The 16,258-nt window shown below is 39.0% G+C and overlaps 1 protein-coding gene across 4 annotated transcripts; it reads left to right on the forward strand.

Moving 5' to 3' along the window:
* The first annotated feature begins 1,318 nt into the window (after positions 1-1,318).
* Positions 1,319-15,805, forward strand: ndfip2 (Nedd4 family interacting protein 2). 4 transcript variants are annotated; one of them, XM_063009687.1, is made up of 8 exons: positions 1,319-1,559; positions 4,127-4,280; positions 5,194-5,324; positions 8,965-9,052; positions 9,720-9,844; positions 10,432-10,498; positions 10,852-10,957; positions 14,421-15,805. In XM_063009687.1, exons 1-7 carry the CDS (start codon positions 1,530-1,532, stop codon positions 10,953-10,955), a joined length of 699 nt encoding a protein of 232 aa, XP_062865757.1. In that variant the 5' UTR covers positions 1,319-1,529; the 3' UTR covers positions 10,956-10,957; positions 14,421-15,805. The 4 variants fall into 4 exon arrangements, with proteins under 4 accessions (XP_062865757.1, XP_062865758.1, XP_062865755.1 ...); XM_063009688.1 differs by having other exon boundaries at positions 9,720-9,838; XM_063009685.1 differs by lacking the exons at positions 10,852-10,957; positions 14,421-15,805 and having other exon boundaries at positions 10,432-10,836.
* Positions 15,806-16,258: the final 453 nt, after the last annotated feature.

The following is a 16,258-nucleotide window of genomic DNA, read 5'->3' on the forward strand; positions in this document are numbered from 1 at the left end:
CGGTTAGAAGGTGGCAGTAAATACTTAATGACTATATAAAATAATGAGGGTAGAATTACTAAGTGAATGCACATGTTACGGGTTGGAAGCATGAATGTGTGTGTGTGTGTGTGTGTGTGTGTGTGTGTGTGTGTGTGTGTGTGTGTGTTGAGAATAAATGTGCAGAGTTAAACGGATTCTCTCCTGCAATCTCCTTCATCCAGTATATCACAGAGACAGAGGGATTAACTTTGTCCTGGATTAACATTATCTGGAGTTATGTTAAAAGTATGTTAAGTAACATTTAAAACATTTAAAAATGTTTTTGGGTATGTTCTTTAACTTGTATTAAATGTCTTGAGAATGTTAAGAAAACTGACCAAAAACTGACAAAATAACGTTGAAGGAACGTTCTAATAAAACATTCATACAACCAAAATGGAACGTTAAGGGAACGTTCAGAGGACCTTATTTAAAATGTTCTTAGAACATTCCAAGACAACGTTCCCAGAACGTTAAATTATGGTTGCAAATGAGGTTTAGGTAAAAAAAAACTTTCTGAGAACATCAAGAAAACTGGACAAAATAACGTTGAGGGAACGTTCTAATAAAACATTCATACAACCATAATGGAACGTTTGGGGAACGTTCTCAGAACGTAATTTTGTTAGCTGGGACCATACACAAAGCCAAACATCAACTGGATATCTGTTAAAGAAAAAATATCACTTAATTTAAACATCGTTCATCTTGTTATTTAGTGATTTTAATCGATTGTGGCAACCAAGGTAACTTTTGCTTTGGGATTAAATAAGATCTGGCAACCCACGAATTCTTCTTCAACGGATATCAATCCGATCAGGCAACTTATGCTGAAGTAATCTAGTGATTTTAATTAAATAAATTAATAATAAATTAACCCAACTGCCAAAAGTTATATTTTTTACAGTCTAATGTGGCAGCCGTATATGACCCATGTGTTTAATACACACCGACATGGCAACCCACCTTAAAACGCTAGAGTGATTGTTTTTAAATATGGCAAATCGTGTTGTAAACCAGACCTGGCAACCCATCTAAATCTAGAATTATTTTTAATTCTACTTAGAAACACGACTAAAATACAAAATATGCGTGTTTTAATACGACTTGGTAATTTATGTTAAATTCATGTCACGATTTAATCAGATCTGGCAACCCAATGATACCCTTGTCATGACTTAACTTTGGACTGCCAACAAAATAGTTCACATCTGGCAACCCATTCAAGCGTACACGCTGGGTTAATCCGTTCTGTTGGTTTTCTTGCTGTCTGTTTTGCTTCCAATCTGGCAACCCGTCTCCCACTCATTTACAGATTTGGGGCTGTATGTGGTGACGGCTGTGGGTTTCTTCGGGTCTATAGAATAAAAAAACACGATATAAACGGATTCTGGAGTAAATGGGGAAATATTTACTCTCAGTTTTCAAGTTACTTGTCTAAATATCGAATATTAACATTATTTTTGTATTATTTGTCGTGTCTGTACCGCTATCAGCACTGAAGGAAAATGGAGACATTGGTCAGTCGATATCAAGTGGTGAGTCTGTCTTTTATTAAACATTTGAATAGTTTTTTTTAATATTTTAATAATGTTTTGATTTATTTGTGTGCTTATGTAATAATAATAATGCTTAGTATAGGCTAGCGGTTAGTAAAGGCCGTGTTGTTGCCCGAAAAGCGTTATGCCGTGGGCGTGTCCCAAATACACTTGTAATAAACTAGATAGGCTGTAGAAAACATTATAATCCACCCTTTGTAGTGCACTTATGTAGGTTTTACTGTATCTATTTAGGATTCCGCCTTATCTTCCCAAAATGCCAGCAGCATAAATGATCCCTGGGATGTAATATTTTCTGCAACTGTTCTTTTCTGTGACTGAAATAATAATAATAAGATTTGATTTCTTTTATACGTTTTCTGTAAATCTGCTGGGTCACAAATGTACAGACAGCAGCTTATATAACACCTATAATCTCACTGGACTTTGTATCGTGGCCTCCTGATCCCTCATCACTGATTATCATTTATACTACAGCTGCTGGCTTCTCTGCGCCCATACAAATAGGGCTGGTTTGACTGCACCCATAACCAGACATGGTGCTCGGAACCATTGATGAGCAACTTCAGATCCCAGAATCATCAGCACCAATAATAATCTGTGATTACAAGCTGCATGGAAGAGTGGTCTCTTTACCAAGGTTGGACAAAAAAATGCTGAGAGGAAATTAAGATCTGAGAGTACGTGGAACAGTGGTCTTTCTGCCAAGGTCTGAAAGAAAGAGGGATTTTGATTGCTAGGTCAGATCTAATCTAAGATCTGAACTAGAATCTGCTGTAGTATTTGATGGAGGTGGAAAGCTGGCTTGACTGTGGACAGTGTCGCTCTCAGGTCCTAAGATCTGAGAGTGCATGGAACAGTGGTCTCTCTGCCAAGGTCTGAAATAAAGCCCAGACTTTCACCTGGTGCTTAGAGGGATTTTGATTGCTTGGTCAGATCCTATCAAAGATGTGAACTTGAATCTGCTGTAGAACATTTGATGGAGGTGGAAAGCTGGCTTGACTGTGGACAGTGTCACTCTCAGGTCCCAAGATCTAAGAGTACGTGGAAGAGTGGTCTCTCGGCCAAGGTCTGAAAGAAAGCCCTCATTTTCACCCTGTGCTTAGAGGAATTTTGATTGCTTGGTCAGATCTAATCTGCTGTAGAATGTTGTCTCTTTTGATGGCGGTGCAAAGCTGGCTTGACTGTGGACAGTGTCACTTTCAGGTCCCAAGATCTGAGAGCATGTGGAACAGTGGTCTTTCTCCCAAGGCCTGAAAGAAAGCCCAGCGTTTCACACCGTACTTAGAGGGATTTTGATTGCTTGGTCAGATCTAATCTAAGTCATAAATCTAACATCAAGTCCACTTTATCTTCTGATGGAAGGAAAAGCTGGCTTGACTGTGGGCAGTGTTGCTCTCAAGTCCCAAGATCTGAGAGTACGTGGAACAGTGATCTCTGCCAAGGTCTAAAAGTCTAAAATAAAGCCCAGACTTTCACCTTGACCTGAAATGCTTGGTCAGATCTAATCTAAGATGTGAACTAGGATCTGCTGTGGAACATTTGATGGAGTTGGAAAGCTGGCTTGACTGTGGACAGTGTCGCTCGTGTTCCACACAGCTTCTGATTTACGGACGGCGCTTGTTTGCGTGACAAACTCAGCAGCTCGTTCGTCAGTAACGGTTTCTCAGAAGAGATAAAGATCAGGGAGATCCCTTCATCATCATCACTTCCTCCTCGCACTCAGATGAACCACGAGAAGCTTGCTAGCCAAAAGTATGCGGACGCCCCGACTATAAACCTGCTGGATGCGCAATTTCAAAGCCTTTTCTTTTCATGTCACTTCTGGAAGGGCTTTTTACCAGTTTTTGGAGTGCGTCTGTGGGAATTTGTGCCCCCAGTGACAGAAAAAAGTCAAACACTGAGGCAACTGACATTCCAGTTCATCCCAAAAGTGTTTCTAGGGTTAAAGTGCGAGGCCTTAATTAAGTAAAAAAGAGCTCCTTATTTTCTGTCTTTATAGCTGGAACAAAAAGGTCCTTCCCTAAACTGTTGGCACAAAGCTGAAGGCGTATGATTTATTTGCTACAGTTCATTTCATTTAGCAGTTAGTCGGTAACGCCCGACCTCAAACGGTCCCGAAGTCACGGCGTGACCTGTAGTAACCGCAACAGGTGCAGATGGAGGCGCGACCACGTGCGTCCGCCTGACGTGTCGCGTTACCGCGCCTCTCTGTTTACAAACTTGTTCTGGCAGACCCGGCGGTGCACCCTGCATCTGAGCCTCACCTTCCTAAACGGAGCACCCACAGCGTGATCCCAGCGTCCTCCCGACGTCATCAGATAGCTGTGCGCTGACTGTGCACCGCGGTCAAACCGGGGTCAGTCGTAACGCAGGCACGCGTGGGGTTCAATAATCCAAGCTAGAACGAGTCGAACCAGTTATCAAGCACCCTGATTGGTATGACTGTTAATGTATCATTGTGTAGCATGATCACCGATCCTAGGCTCGAGCCCTGAGGAACGCCTAACGAAAACCCTCTCGCCGTTTGTCTCCTTGTTTTTCAGTTGCGCAACGAGGACGACTCCTCCGAAACGACACCCGCCAGCCAGCCGTCCGCCGAGGCCGCCGCAGCCAGCGACCCGGTCGCCGTGACTACAGTGGCCGAGGCCCCGCCTCCTTCCTACGCCAGCCTGGCGCTGGGAGCCACGGCCGCCCCAGGTGTGCGCTCTATGTGGCCTCGGTATCGCAGAAACGTCCGCTGATTAAATCACGGAAGAGGTTCGGTGCTAACGTTGACGCTGTTCCGAGCTAGCTACGTAGGTTAGCGTTGCGTGTCGGTGATGGACTGATTTAGCGAATTTGAAGTGCTTCCCCAGTCTGTTTGTTTTGATTGACTAAGCATTCTTCACTCAGTTAACTTAACGTTAGCGAATCACCAGTGCTAACTAGGTTACCTAGCATAATCTAAGCGCGATATTTGATTCCGCGGAAAGCCTAGCATCTTATTGTTGCCGGGGCGGTTGCTATGGTGATGAGGACCACGACTGACAATTATGACTGAGTACAACATGTGCAATTTAGAGTTAAGGGCCTTGCTCAGGGGCCCAACAGTGGTACAAGGGTGGGACTGGAACCAGCAACCCTCTGATTACTAGTCCAGTTCTTTAACCGCTAAGCTACCGCTGCCACAAATGTGCCCCAATTAAGAATTATGACTATATACGACTTAAGCAATTAAGGGTTAGGGGCCTTGCTCAGGGGCCCAACAGTGGCAAGCTGGCTGTGTTGGGGCTTGAACCAGCAACCTTCTGATTAGCAGTCCGGTACGTTAACCACTGGTGTTTAAAATTGGCTTTATGTTACCTGTGTTACCATGACGATCTACGTAAACCAGCAGGCCTGTAATTACGATGCGTAAAGCGCTTAACTGGTAGTTTGTGTGTTGTCATGGTAACTGTCAGACGTCAACGTCCAGAAAGCGGCAATTCACAAATACGACCAATAGAAAAGTAGGTGGAGCTCTGTGTGGGCGGAGCTTCAGGTTGATGTGTGTGTGTGTGTGTGTGTGTGTGTGTGTGTGTGTGTGTGTGCGTGTGTGCGTGTGTGCGTGTGTGTGTGTGTGTGTGTACAGAGAACCCCTTTTCGGGGGATTTCCCGGTCCCGCCCCCGTACAGCGTGGCCACGTCGCTGCCCACCTACGACGAGGTGGAGAAAGCTAAAGCTGCAGAGCTGGCCGCCTCCAGCGTGGACACCATACCACGGGTAAGGTATACATTCACTGACTGACACCGTGTGGACAGCAGTATTGGGGCGCCTGACCGCCAGCTCGTCTGACATCACGTTCCGTTTAAATCTGTGGCATTTAGCAGACTTACCACTGTGACTGAGAACAGTTTAAGCGATTGATGGTTAGGGGCCTTGCTCAGGGGCCCAACAGTGGCACAGTGATGGGACGTGAACCAGCAACCTTCTGATTACTAATTTAGTACCGTAACTGCTGAGCTACAACTGCTGCAAACCTGCCCCGACTAACATTTATGGCTGAATACAACTTAAGCAATTTGGGGTTAGGGGCCTTGCTCAGGGGCCCAACAGGGACTTGAACCAGAGACCTTCTGATTACTAGTTTAGTTCCTTAACCACTGAGCAACCTTTACCACAAACCTGCCCCGACTAACAATTATGGCTGACTACAACTTAAGCAATTTGGGGTTAGGGGCCTTTCTCAGGGGCCCAACAGTGGCCCAGTGATGGGACTTGAACCAGCAACCTTCTGATTACTAATTTAGTACCATAACTGCTGAGCTACCACTGCTGGAAATGTGCGAACTAACAATTATGGCTGAATACAACTTATGCAATTAGGAGTTAGGGGCCTTGCTCAGGGGCCCAACAGTGGCAACTTAAAGGTGGTTGGGCTTGAACTGGCAACCTTCTGATTACTAGTCCAGTTCCTTAACCGTTGAGCTCCCACTGCCACAAACCTGCCCCGACTAACAATTATGGCTGAATACAACTTAAGCAATTGGGAGGGGCCTTGCTCAGGGGCCCAACAGTGGCACAGTGATGGGACTTGAGCCAGCAACCCTTTGATTACTAGTCCAGTACCTTAACCACTAAGCTACCGCTGTCAGAACGTGCACTGACTAACAGTTATGGCTGACTACAACTTAAGCAATTAATGGTTAGGGGCCTTGATCAGGGGCCCAACAGTGGCACAGTGATGGGACTCAAACCAGCAACCTTCTGATTACTAATTTAGTACGGTAACCGCTGAGGTACCACTGCTGCAAACGTGTAAACTAACAATTATGGCTGAATACAACTTAAGCAATTAAGGGTTAGGGGCCTTGCTCAGGGGCCCAACAGTGACTTGAACCAGCAACCTTCTGATTACAAATTTAGTACCGTAACTGCTGAGCCACCACTGCTGCAAATGTGTAAACTAACAAATATGACTGAATACAACTTGAGCAATTAAGGTTAGGGGCCTCGCTCAGGGGCCCAACAGTGGCACAGTGATGGGACTCAAACCAGCAACCTTCTGATTACTAGTTCAGTTCCTTAACCGCTGAGCTCCCACTGTCAGAACATGCACTGACTAACAGTTATGCCTGAATACAACTTAAGCTGTTAGGGGTTAGGGGCCTTGCTCAGGGGCCCAACAGTGGCACAGGGATGGGACTTGAACTGGCAACCTTCTGATTACTAGTCCAGTACCTTAACCACTAAGCTACCACTGCCAGAACATGCACTGACTAACAGTTATGGCTGAATACAACTTTTACAGCAGTTGAGGGTTAAGGGCCTTGATCAGGGGCCCAACAGTGGCACAGGGATGGGACGTGAACCGGCAACCTGTTGATTACTCGTCCGGTAATTTATCCACGGAGTACCACCCTTGTACTTCCATATGGAATGGCTTCCAGTTTCCCCTGTAGCTGTAACATGATCCAGTCCTCTGGTAAGGTTTTGGAGTGCGTCTGTGGGAACCTGTGCCAGTGAGATCAGTAATGCAGCGGTGGTTGAGGATGGTTATCAGACTGACGTCACAGTTTGGCCGATGACGTTCACGGTTATAAAAGCCCCGAACGAATCGCTCACTGTTACCCAGGGAACAGGAAGTGTGACATCACTTCCTCTCTGAGCTGTTCTGAGCCCTGTGTGGGTTCTTCCTGTGAGAGGTTAAATCAGTGCTGATGAGCTTCTCTCCTCCGTCCTGGTCCTTCTGTCCTGGTCGTCGCTCTAACAGTCCCACTGCTGCTAACGCTGGTGATGATGAAGCACACCAGGTGACCAAAAGTAAAAGTATTATAAAACTACAATTTTTGCTGTGGAAACAGTTTAGGGAAGACCCTTTCCTGTTCCAGCATGACTGTGCCTTTATAGAGCAGGAAATGACCTTCCCTAAACTGTTGCAGCCAAGTTGGAAGTGTGTCATTTCCCTTTATATGATTGATTTATTACACCTGTTGTGGCTGAAACACGTGAATTCAAAAATTAGGAAGGGGCGTCCCAATACTTTTGTCCTGTATGAATGAATGAATAAGTGAAAGAATTAATAAATAAATGAATGAACGTATAAGTAAATCGATGAATGAATAAATGAATAAGTGAATAAATAAATGATTTAATAAATAAGTGAATGAATGAATCGATTCAAAAATGAATAAATAAGGGAATGAGTGATTGGATGAATGAATAAGTGAATAAATGAATGAAGGAATAAGTGAATGAATAAATGATTTAATAAATAAGTGAATGAGTGAACAAATACATAGGTGAACGAATGAAGGAATGAATAAGTGAATGAAAGTGAATAAATAAATGATTTACTAAATAGGTGAATGAATGAATCAATACATAAATAAGGGAATGAGTGATTGGATGAATGAATGAATAAGTAAATAAATGAATGAATAAGTGAAAGAATTAATGAATAAATAAATGAACGTATAAGTAAATCGATGAATGAATAAGTGAATAAATAAATGATTTAATAAATAGGTGAATGAATGAAAAAATAGATTAATAAAGGAATGAATGAATAAGTGATTGAATGAATAAATGGATAAGTGAATAAATAAATAATTTAATAGATAGGTGAATGAATGAAAAAATAGATTAATAAATGAATGAATGAATGAATAAGTGATTGAATGAATAAATGAATGAATGAATAAGTGAATGAATGAATAAATGAATGAGTGAATAAGTGAATAAATAAATAATTCAATAAATAGGTGAATGAATGAATAAGTGAATGAATAAATAAATAAATAAATGAATGAATGAATAAGTGAATAAATGAATGAATAAGTGAATGAGTGAATAAGTGAATAAATAAATAATTTAATAAATAGGTGAATGAATGAATAAGTGAATGAATAAATAAATAAATAAATGAATGAATGAATAAGTGAATAAATGAATGAATAAGTGAATGAGTGAATAAGTGAATAAATAAATAATTTAATAAATAGGTGAATGAATGAAAAAATAGATTAATAAATGAATGAATGAATAAGTGAATGAATAAATGAATGAATGAGTGAATAAATAAATAATTTAATGAATAGGTAAATGAATGAAAAAATAGATTAATAAATGAATGAGTGAATAAATGAATGAACGTATAAGTAAATCGATGAATGAATGAGTGAATGAATGAATAAGTGAATAAATAAATGAATAAGTGAATGAATGAGTGAATAAGTGAATGAATGAATGAATAAGTGAATGAATGAGTGAATAAATGAATGAGTGAATGAATGAGTGAATGAACGTATAAGTAAATCGATGAATGAATAAGTGAATGAATGAGTGAATAAATGAATGAGTGAATGAATGAATGAGTGAATGAATGAGTGAATGAGCTGAACACAGCGCCCCCTCTCTACAGGACGAGGATTTTCCAGCGCGGGAGGACTTCAGTGACGCCGATCAGCTGCGGGTGGGGAACGACGGGATCTTCATGCTGGCGTTCTTCAGTAAGTTCCTCTTAATCCTGTGTGTATCAGGGTTACAGCGCCTCCTACTGGTGTTCCTGTGGTACTGTACTAACGCCGAGTTCTGCTTATACAGTCAGGAGCGACAGCTATTCATCTACATCATCAGCAAAGTGACTGTCACAGTATACTGTCTAAGTAACTGAGCGTTAAGGGTCTTGTTCAGGGGCCCGAAAGGGGCAAACTGGCGATGGTGGGGCTTGAACCAGCAACCTTCTGGTAGAGAAAAAGTATTTCCGCTGCAAATCGCTCCTGGTTTCATTATAGCAGCGCAATAGATGCACACTGGACGACCTGAAAGCAGCAGGAACAACAGTTACGCACTGAGCGCTAAACAACGAGCCACAGAGCAACACAAAGTGAAGTGAAAATCCACTGTGAAGTATGGTGGCGGGAGCACGCTATTGGTGCACAGTAGACAGGACCGCCTGCGTCGTCATGGCGACGGGGTTCAAATGAGACCACGATGCTGCGACTTACTTCTGACCCCAGACGTCACAGTTTCACCACCACGTCCTGCAGACAGCTGCTTTTTTGTTTACACCAGTAGAAGACTCGATAGAAACCAGTGGGGGTTGAATACACACCTGAGCAGAAACAGTTTAGGGATGGCCCATGGAGCTGAGTTCTCTCTTTCTGTTTGCTGCAGTGTCCTTCCTGTTTAACTGGATCGGATTCTGTCTGTCCTTCTGTCTGACCAACACCATCGCCGGGCGCTATGGCGCCATCTGCGGGTTCGGCCTGTCGCTCATCAAGTGGATCCTCATCGTGAGGGTAACACACACACACACACACACACACACACACACACACACACACACACTGTATAACCAAGAGTGTGGGTCTGTCTGAAAACCTGATCAGCTCCACAGTAGAGAGGATTCTAATGCGACATGGAACTCATGAGGCAGATTATTTAGACGCTCTACTTTACGTCACTGCATAATTACACCTTTATACACATTAAACATCGACGAGAATTAATTTACATGTCAGAGGAACTCCGTTGGTTGCTCCGCATCGATTCGTCCGCCACGTTTGTAGTTCTTTGTGAGAGACGTCGTGCCGCACTGAATGCTGGGATTGATCTTCAGCGCTGAGGAGGCGCCGGACGCTCCCTCGTCATTCGGTCAGAATTAAGGAGCCTCAGTAGGAGCTTTTTAAGGGAGCTAAGGATTTAGACACGCCCTCTTCTCTGGAGTGTAGGATGATGGGAAATGTGCCTGTGTAGAGAGAGAGAGTGTCGTGTATTTTAAATGATGTGGAAATCAGAAGGGGGCGAATACTTTTTCACAGCTCTGTAGTTGTCCGTATCCAGTTCTCTAAGAGTGAGCGTGTTGTTTATGCTTTTGTCGTTTCAGTTCTCTGATTATTTCACCGGCTACTTTAACGGTCAGTACTGGCTCTGGTGGATATTCCTGGTTCTCGGTAAGTACGTTTTCCGTCACATTTCAACGTTGCTGTTTAATTTTAGTCCGTCAATTTATCAACGACATCCAGAAACGCCACCGACTTCTCAGAGATGGATTGTCGTGTGGTGGAAACAGATTTGCAAACCGTTACAGGCTGTTGTTATTGACGTTTTCCTTCTGTCCCAATATATTTTTATATAGTTTAAAAATCTCCGTTCTCCAATTTCATGGTAAATTCTCATATGAACCGGTTGTAGAATAAAAGAGTTCTAACACTGTGTGTGTGTGTGTGTGTGTGTGTGTGTGTGTGTGTGTGTGTGTGTGTGTGTGTGTGTGTGTGTGTGTGTGTGTGTGTGTGTTCCTCCGCAGGTCTCCTGCTCTTCTTTAAAGGTTTTGTAAACTATCTGAAGGTGAGGAACCTGTCTGAGAGCATCACCAGCACACAGAGAACTCGCTTCTTCTTCCTCTATTAGAGGTACACACACACACACACACACACTCCACACACACTTCACACACACACACACACACACACACCACACACCACACACTAACAGAGCTGAAGAGTGTGAGTGAACACTGGCTCTGGTTATTGTTGCTCCATCCTGCCACCCAGTGCTTCTCCAGCAGAGGGCGACATGCTAAAGAGTATACACACACACACACACACACACACACACACCTCTCACAGTTTATTCATTCAGTAATCACAGTTCAGTAATATTATTCACTATAACAATCATTATTATATTTACTACATTTACAATTATATTCACTATTATAGTCATTATTACAATCACTATTATATTCACTATTATATTCACTATTATAGTCATTATTACAATCACTATTATATTCACTATTATATTCACTACATTTACTATATTAGTCATTATTACAATCACTATTATATTCACTATTATAGTCATTATTACAATCACTATTATATTCACTATTATATTCACTATTATAGTCATTATTACAATCACTATTATATTCACTATTAGATTCACTACATTTACTATATTAGTCATTATTACAATCACTATTATATTCACTATTATATTCACTATTATAGTCATTATTACAATCACTATTATATTCACTATTATATTCACTATTATAGTCATTATTATATTCACTATTATATTCACTATTATAGTCATTATCATATTCACTATTATATTCACTATTATAGTCATTATTATATTCACTATTATAGTCATTATTACAATCACTATTATATTCACTATTATATTCACTATAGTAGTCATTATTACAATCATTATTACAATCACTATTATATTCACTACATTTACTATTACATTCACTATTATAGTCATTATTACAATCACTAATATATTCACTATTATAGTCATTATTACAATCACTATTATATTCACTATTATATTCACTATTATAGTCATTATTACAATCACTATTATATTCACTATTATAGTCATTATTACAATCACTATTATATTCACTATTATAGTCATTATTACAATCATTATTACAATCACTATTATATTCACTACATTTACTATTACATTCACTATTATAGTCATTATTATATTCACTATTATAGTCATTATTACAATCACTATTATATTCACTATTATAGTCATTATTACAATCACTATTATATTCACTATTATAGTCATTATTACAATCATTATTACAATCACTATTATATTCACTACATTTACTATTACATTCACTATTATAGTCATTATTACAATCACTATTATATTCACTATTATATTCACTATTATAGTCATTATTACAATCACTATTATATTCACTATTATAGTCATTATTACAATCACTATTATATTCACTATTATAGTCATTATTTCAATCACTATTATATTCACTATTATATTCACTATTATAGTCATTATTACAATCATTATTACAATCACTATTATATTCACTACATTTACTATTATAGTCATTATTACAATCACTATTATATTCACTATTATTCACTATTATAGTCATTATTACAATCACTATTATTCACTACATTTACTATTACATTCACTATTATAGTCATTATTACAATCACTATTATATTCACTATTATAGTCATTATTACAATCACTATTATATTCACTATTATAGTCATTATTACAATCACTATTATATTCACTATTATATTCACTATTATAGTCATTATTACAATCACTATTATATTCACTATTATAGTCATTATTACAATCACTATTATATTCACTACATTTACTATTACATTCACTATTATAGTCATTATTACAATCACTATTATATTCACTATTATAGTCATTATTATAGTCATTATTACAATCATTATTACAATCACTATTATATTCACTACATTTACTATTATAGTCATTATTACAATCACTATTATATTCACTATTATTCACTATTATAGTCATTATTACAATCACTATTATTCACTACATTTACTATTACATTCACTATTATAGTCATTATTACAATCACTATTATATTCACTATTATAGTCATTATTACAATCACTATTATATTCACTATTATAGTCATTATTACAATCACTATTATATTCACTATTATATTCACTATTATAGTCATTATTACAATCACTATTATATTCACTATTATAGTCATTATTACAATCACTATTATATTCACTACATTTACTATTACATTCACTATTATAGTCATTATTACAATCACTATTATATTCACTATTATAGTCATTATTACAATCACTATTATATTCACTATTATAGTCATTATTACAATCACTATTATATTCACTATTATAGTCATTATTACAATCACTATTATATTCACTATTATAGTCATTATTACAATCACTATTATATTCACTATTATATTCACTATTATAGTCATTATTACAGTCACTATTATATTCACTATTATAGTCATTATTACAATCACTATTATATTCACTATTATATTCACTATTGTAGTCATTATTACAATCACTATTATGCACTACATTTACTATTACATTCACTATTATAGTCATTATTACAATCACTATTATATTCACTATTATAGTCATTATTACAATCACTATTATATTCACTATTATAGTCATTATTACAATCACTATTATATTCACTATTATAGTCATTATTACAATCACTATTATATTCACTATTATAGTCATTATTACAATCACTATTATATTCACTATTATAGTCATTATTACAATCACTATTATATTCACTATTATATTCACTATTATAGTCATTATTACAATCACTATTATATTCACTATTATAGTCATTATTACAATCACTATTATATTCACTATTATAGTCATTATTACAATCACTATTATATTCACTATTATATTCACTATTATAGTCATTATTACAGTCACTATTATATTCACTATTATAGTCATTATTACAATCACTATTATATTCACTATTATATTCACTATTGTAGTCATTATTACAATCATTATTACAATCACTATTATTCACTACATTTACTATTACATTCACTATTATAGTCATTATTACAATCACTATTATATTCACTATTATAGTCATTATTACAATCACTATTATATTCACTATTATAGTCATTATTACAATCACTATTATATTCACTATTATAGTCATTATTACATTCACTATTATATTCACTATTATAGTCATTATTACAATCACTATTATATTCACTATTATATTCACTATTATAGTCATTATTACAATCACTATTATAATTACTATTTTAATTATTATTACTTTCACTTTTACAATTGGTTGGAGGGTTGTTTTGTGTTTTTTTGTGTAAGTGTGTGTGGGAGGGGTGTTTGTGTGTTTATATGTGTGTATATGTGTATTTTTTTTGGGGGGGGGGGGGGGGGGGGGGGTTGTGTTTATTTGTCTGTGCTTTGATGTGAACTGATGGTGTGAAATATTTTGTAGGATTTCCTGAACATTCCCTCCATTGCACAAGAAACTAAAGTGAAGGAGACGAAGGAGCGAGAGAACAAAACAGAGCCATCACCCATCACCCCCCCCACGCCCCCATCATCCACCCCCCCCCCCCACACAACCCCCGCCCCGCCCGATTCACTGAAGCATCGTTTCACCTCTGCTGTTCTTCACTTTCTTAATCTTTTCTCATAGCTTGTTAGCTTAACCAGCGAGCGCCGCATAACCGACCACGACCTGCACGCTGAACCCTACAACTGAACCAGTACATTTACCCGCCGAGGCGTCGCTATGCAACCTTTATATTCTGTGGTTAGAGACGCGGCCGCTGAGCGTCGGCCCCCAGCGCTTTTACTCCTTCAGGACCTGGTGAACTTTATCTCTGTGTTCTGATTTAATCCTTTCATTCTGTAACGTTCGTTATTGTTCGTTAGTTTTGCACAATTACTGAGAAACTTTGTGAATTATTGCTAGCTTAAGTGTGTTCATTAGCGTCTGGGCAGACTGGATCATGATTGGTTGACCGAGAGGGGGCGGGACTTGAGAAACGTTAGCCACAGAGCTGGCGGAAATTACTCTGCTTGCTCATGAGCCGCTGACCAATCCTGGCACTCGATTGGTTCTTATTTTTTTTACTACGTTATCTAGCTACCTGACATTTGGTAATTCAGGTGCTAATGGTTAGCTGCGGTACATTAGCTTTGGCTTATTCATTTTGTAGCCACAGAGCTACATATAATAGTACGCTAAAGATAAAACAATATGCTATCCAGATTTTTCCTGCTTAATTTCCTTTAATTAAATACGTAAATACACATTGTGCCATGAAATTAAGTAGCTGTGATGTTTTTCTAGCTAGCTATTAACCGAAAATCACAGGTCAAACATGAATTCGCAGAAACTGGAGCGAAAGTCCCGCCTCCGCTCCGTCCGATTGGTCACGCACGATGATCTTCGTTAATGTTCCGTTTGGTTTTGCACTTTATTTGATCGTCGATTGTTGTTCCGATGTTTTTTTTAATCGCTTTAAATCTGCCGAAGCCGTCAGGCGGGATTAGACTAGCCTAGCGTAGGAGGTCTGGAGCGCCCCGAGCGCTGCGCTTATCCTCTCAGCAATAGCGGATGTTTAATAGCGTAACTAGCTGCATGGTTCGCGCGGCTGTGCCATCCTAAATAGAATAACGACGCGAGATCTGACAAACCTTTTTGAAATAACGAGTCGTAATTACATGTGATTATTTTTTTGGGGTACGTGATCGTGAGCGCGCTCCGGTTCCGGAGACGAGCGTGTGTGTGTGTGTGTGTGTGTACGAGGTGTGAATAATTACCTGTGTGTTCTGCTAAAATGCCAATAAAATTCCAGACGAACCCATGAACGTAGTCCGGGTTTCATTTCCAGCGATTCTGAGATTCTTACTGGTTATTCTGGTAGCTCGGTGGTTAAGGTATTGGACGAGCAATCAGAATGCTGCCAGTTCAAGCCCCACCACTACTAAGTTGCCACTATTGGGCCCCTCAGCAAGGCCCTTAATCCTTAATTGCTAAAGCGGTAAATCGCTTTGGATAAAAGCGGCCACTAAATGCTGCAAATGTAAGGATTTGGTTTCTACACTCACTGTCCATGTTATCAGCTCCACTTACCATATAGGAGCACTTTGTAGTTCTACAATTACTGACTGTAGTCCATCTGTTTCTCTGCATGCTTTGTTACCCCCTTTAATGCTGTTCTTCAATGGTCAGGACCCCCACAGAGCAGGTATTATTTAGGTGGTGGATGATTCTCAGCACTGCAGTGACACTGACGTGGTGGTGGTGTGTTAGTGTGTGTT

This window comes from Trichomycterus rosablanca, chromosome 15, assembly GCF_030014385.1.
Source record: "Trichomycterus rosablanca isolate fTriRos1 chromosome 15, fTriRos1.hap1, whole genome shotgun sequence".
NCBI classification, from domain to species: Eukaryota; Metazoa; Chordata; class Actinopteri; order Siluriformes; family Trichomycteridae; genus Trichomycterus; species Trichomycterus rosablanca.

Excerpts from the sequence above, each read along its gene's own strand:
- ndfip2 (XM_063009685.1), top strand. The coding sequence starts at position 1,530 with ATGGAGACATTGGTCAGTCGATATCAAGTG. Across the intron at positions 4,281-5,193 it reads GGGAGCCACGGCCGCCCCAG|AGAACCCCTTTTCGGGGGAT; the intron begins GTGTGCGCTCTA and ends GTGTGTGTACAG. Across the intron at positions 5,325-8,964 it reads GCGTGGACACCATACCACGG|GACGAGGATTTTCCAGCGCG; the intron begins GTAAGGTATACA and ends CCCTCTCTACAG.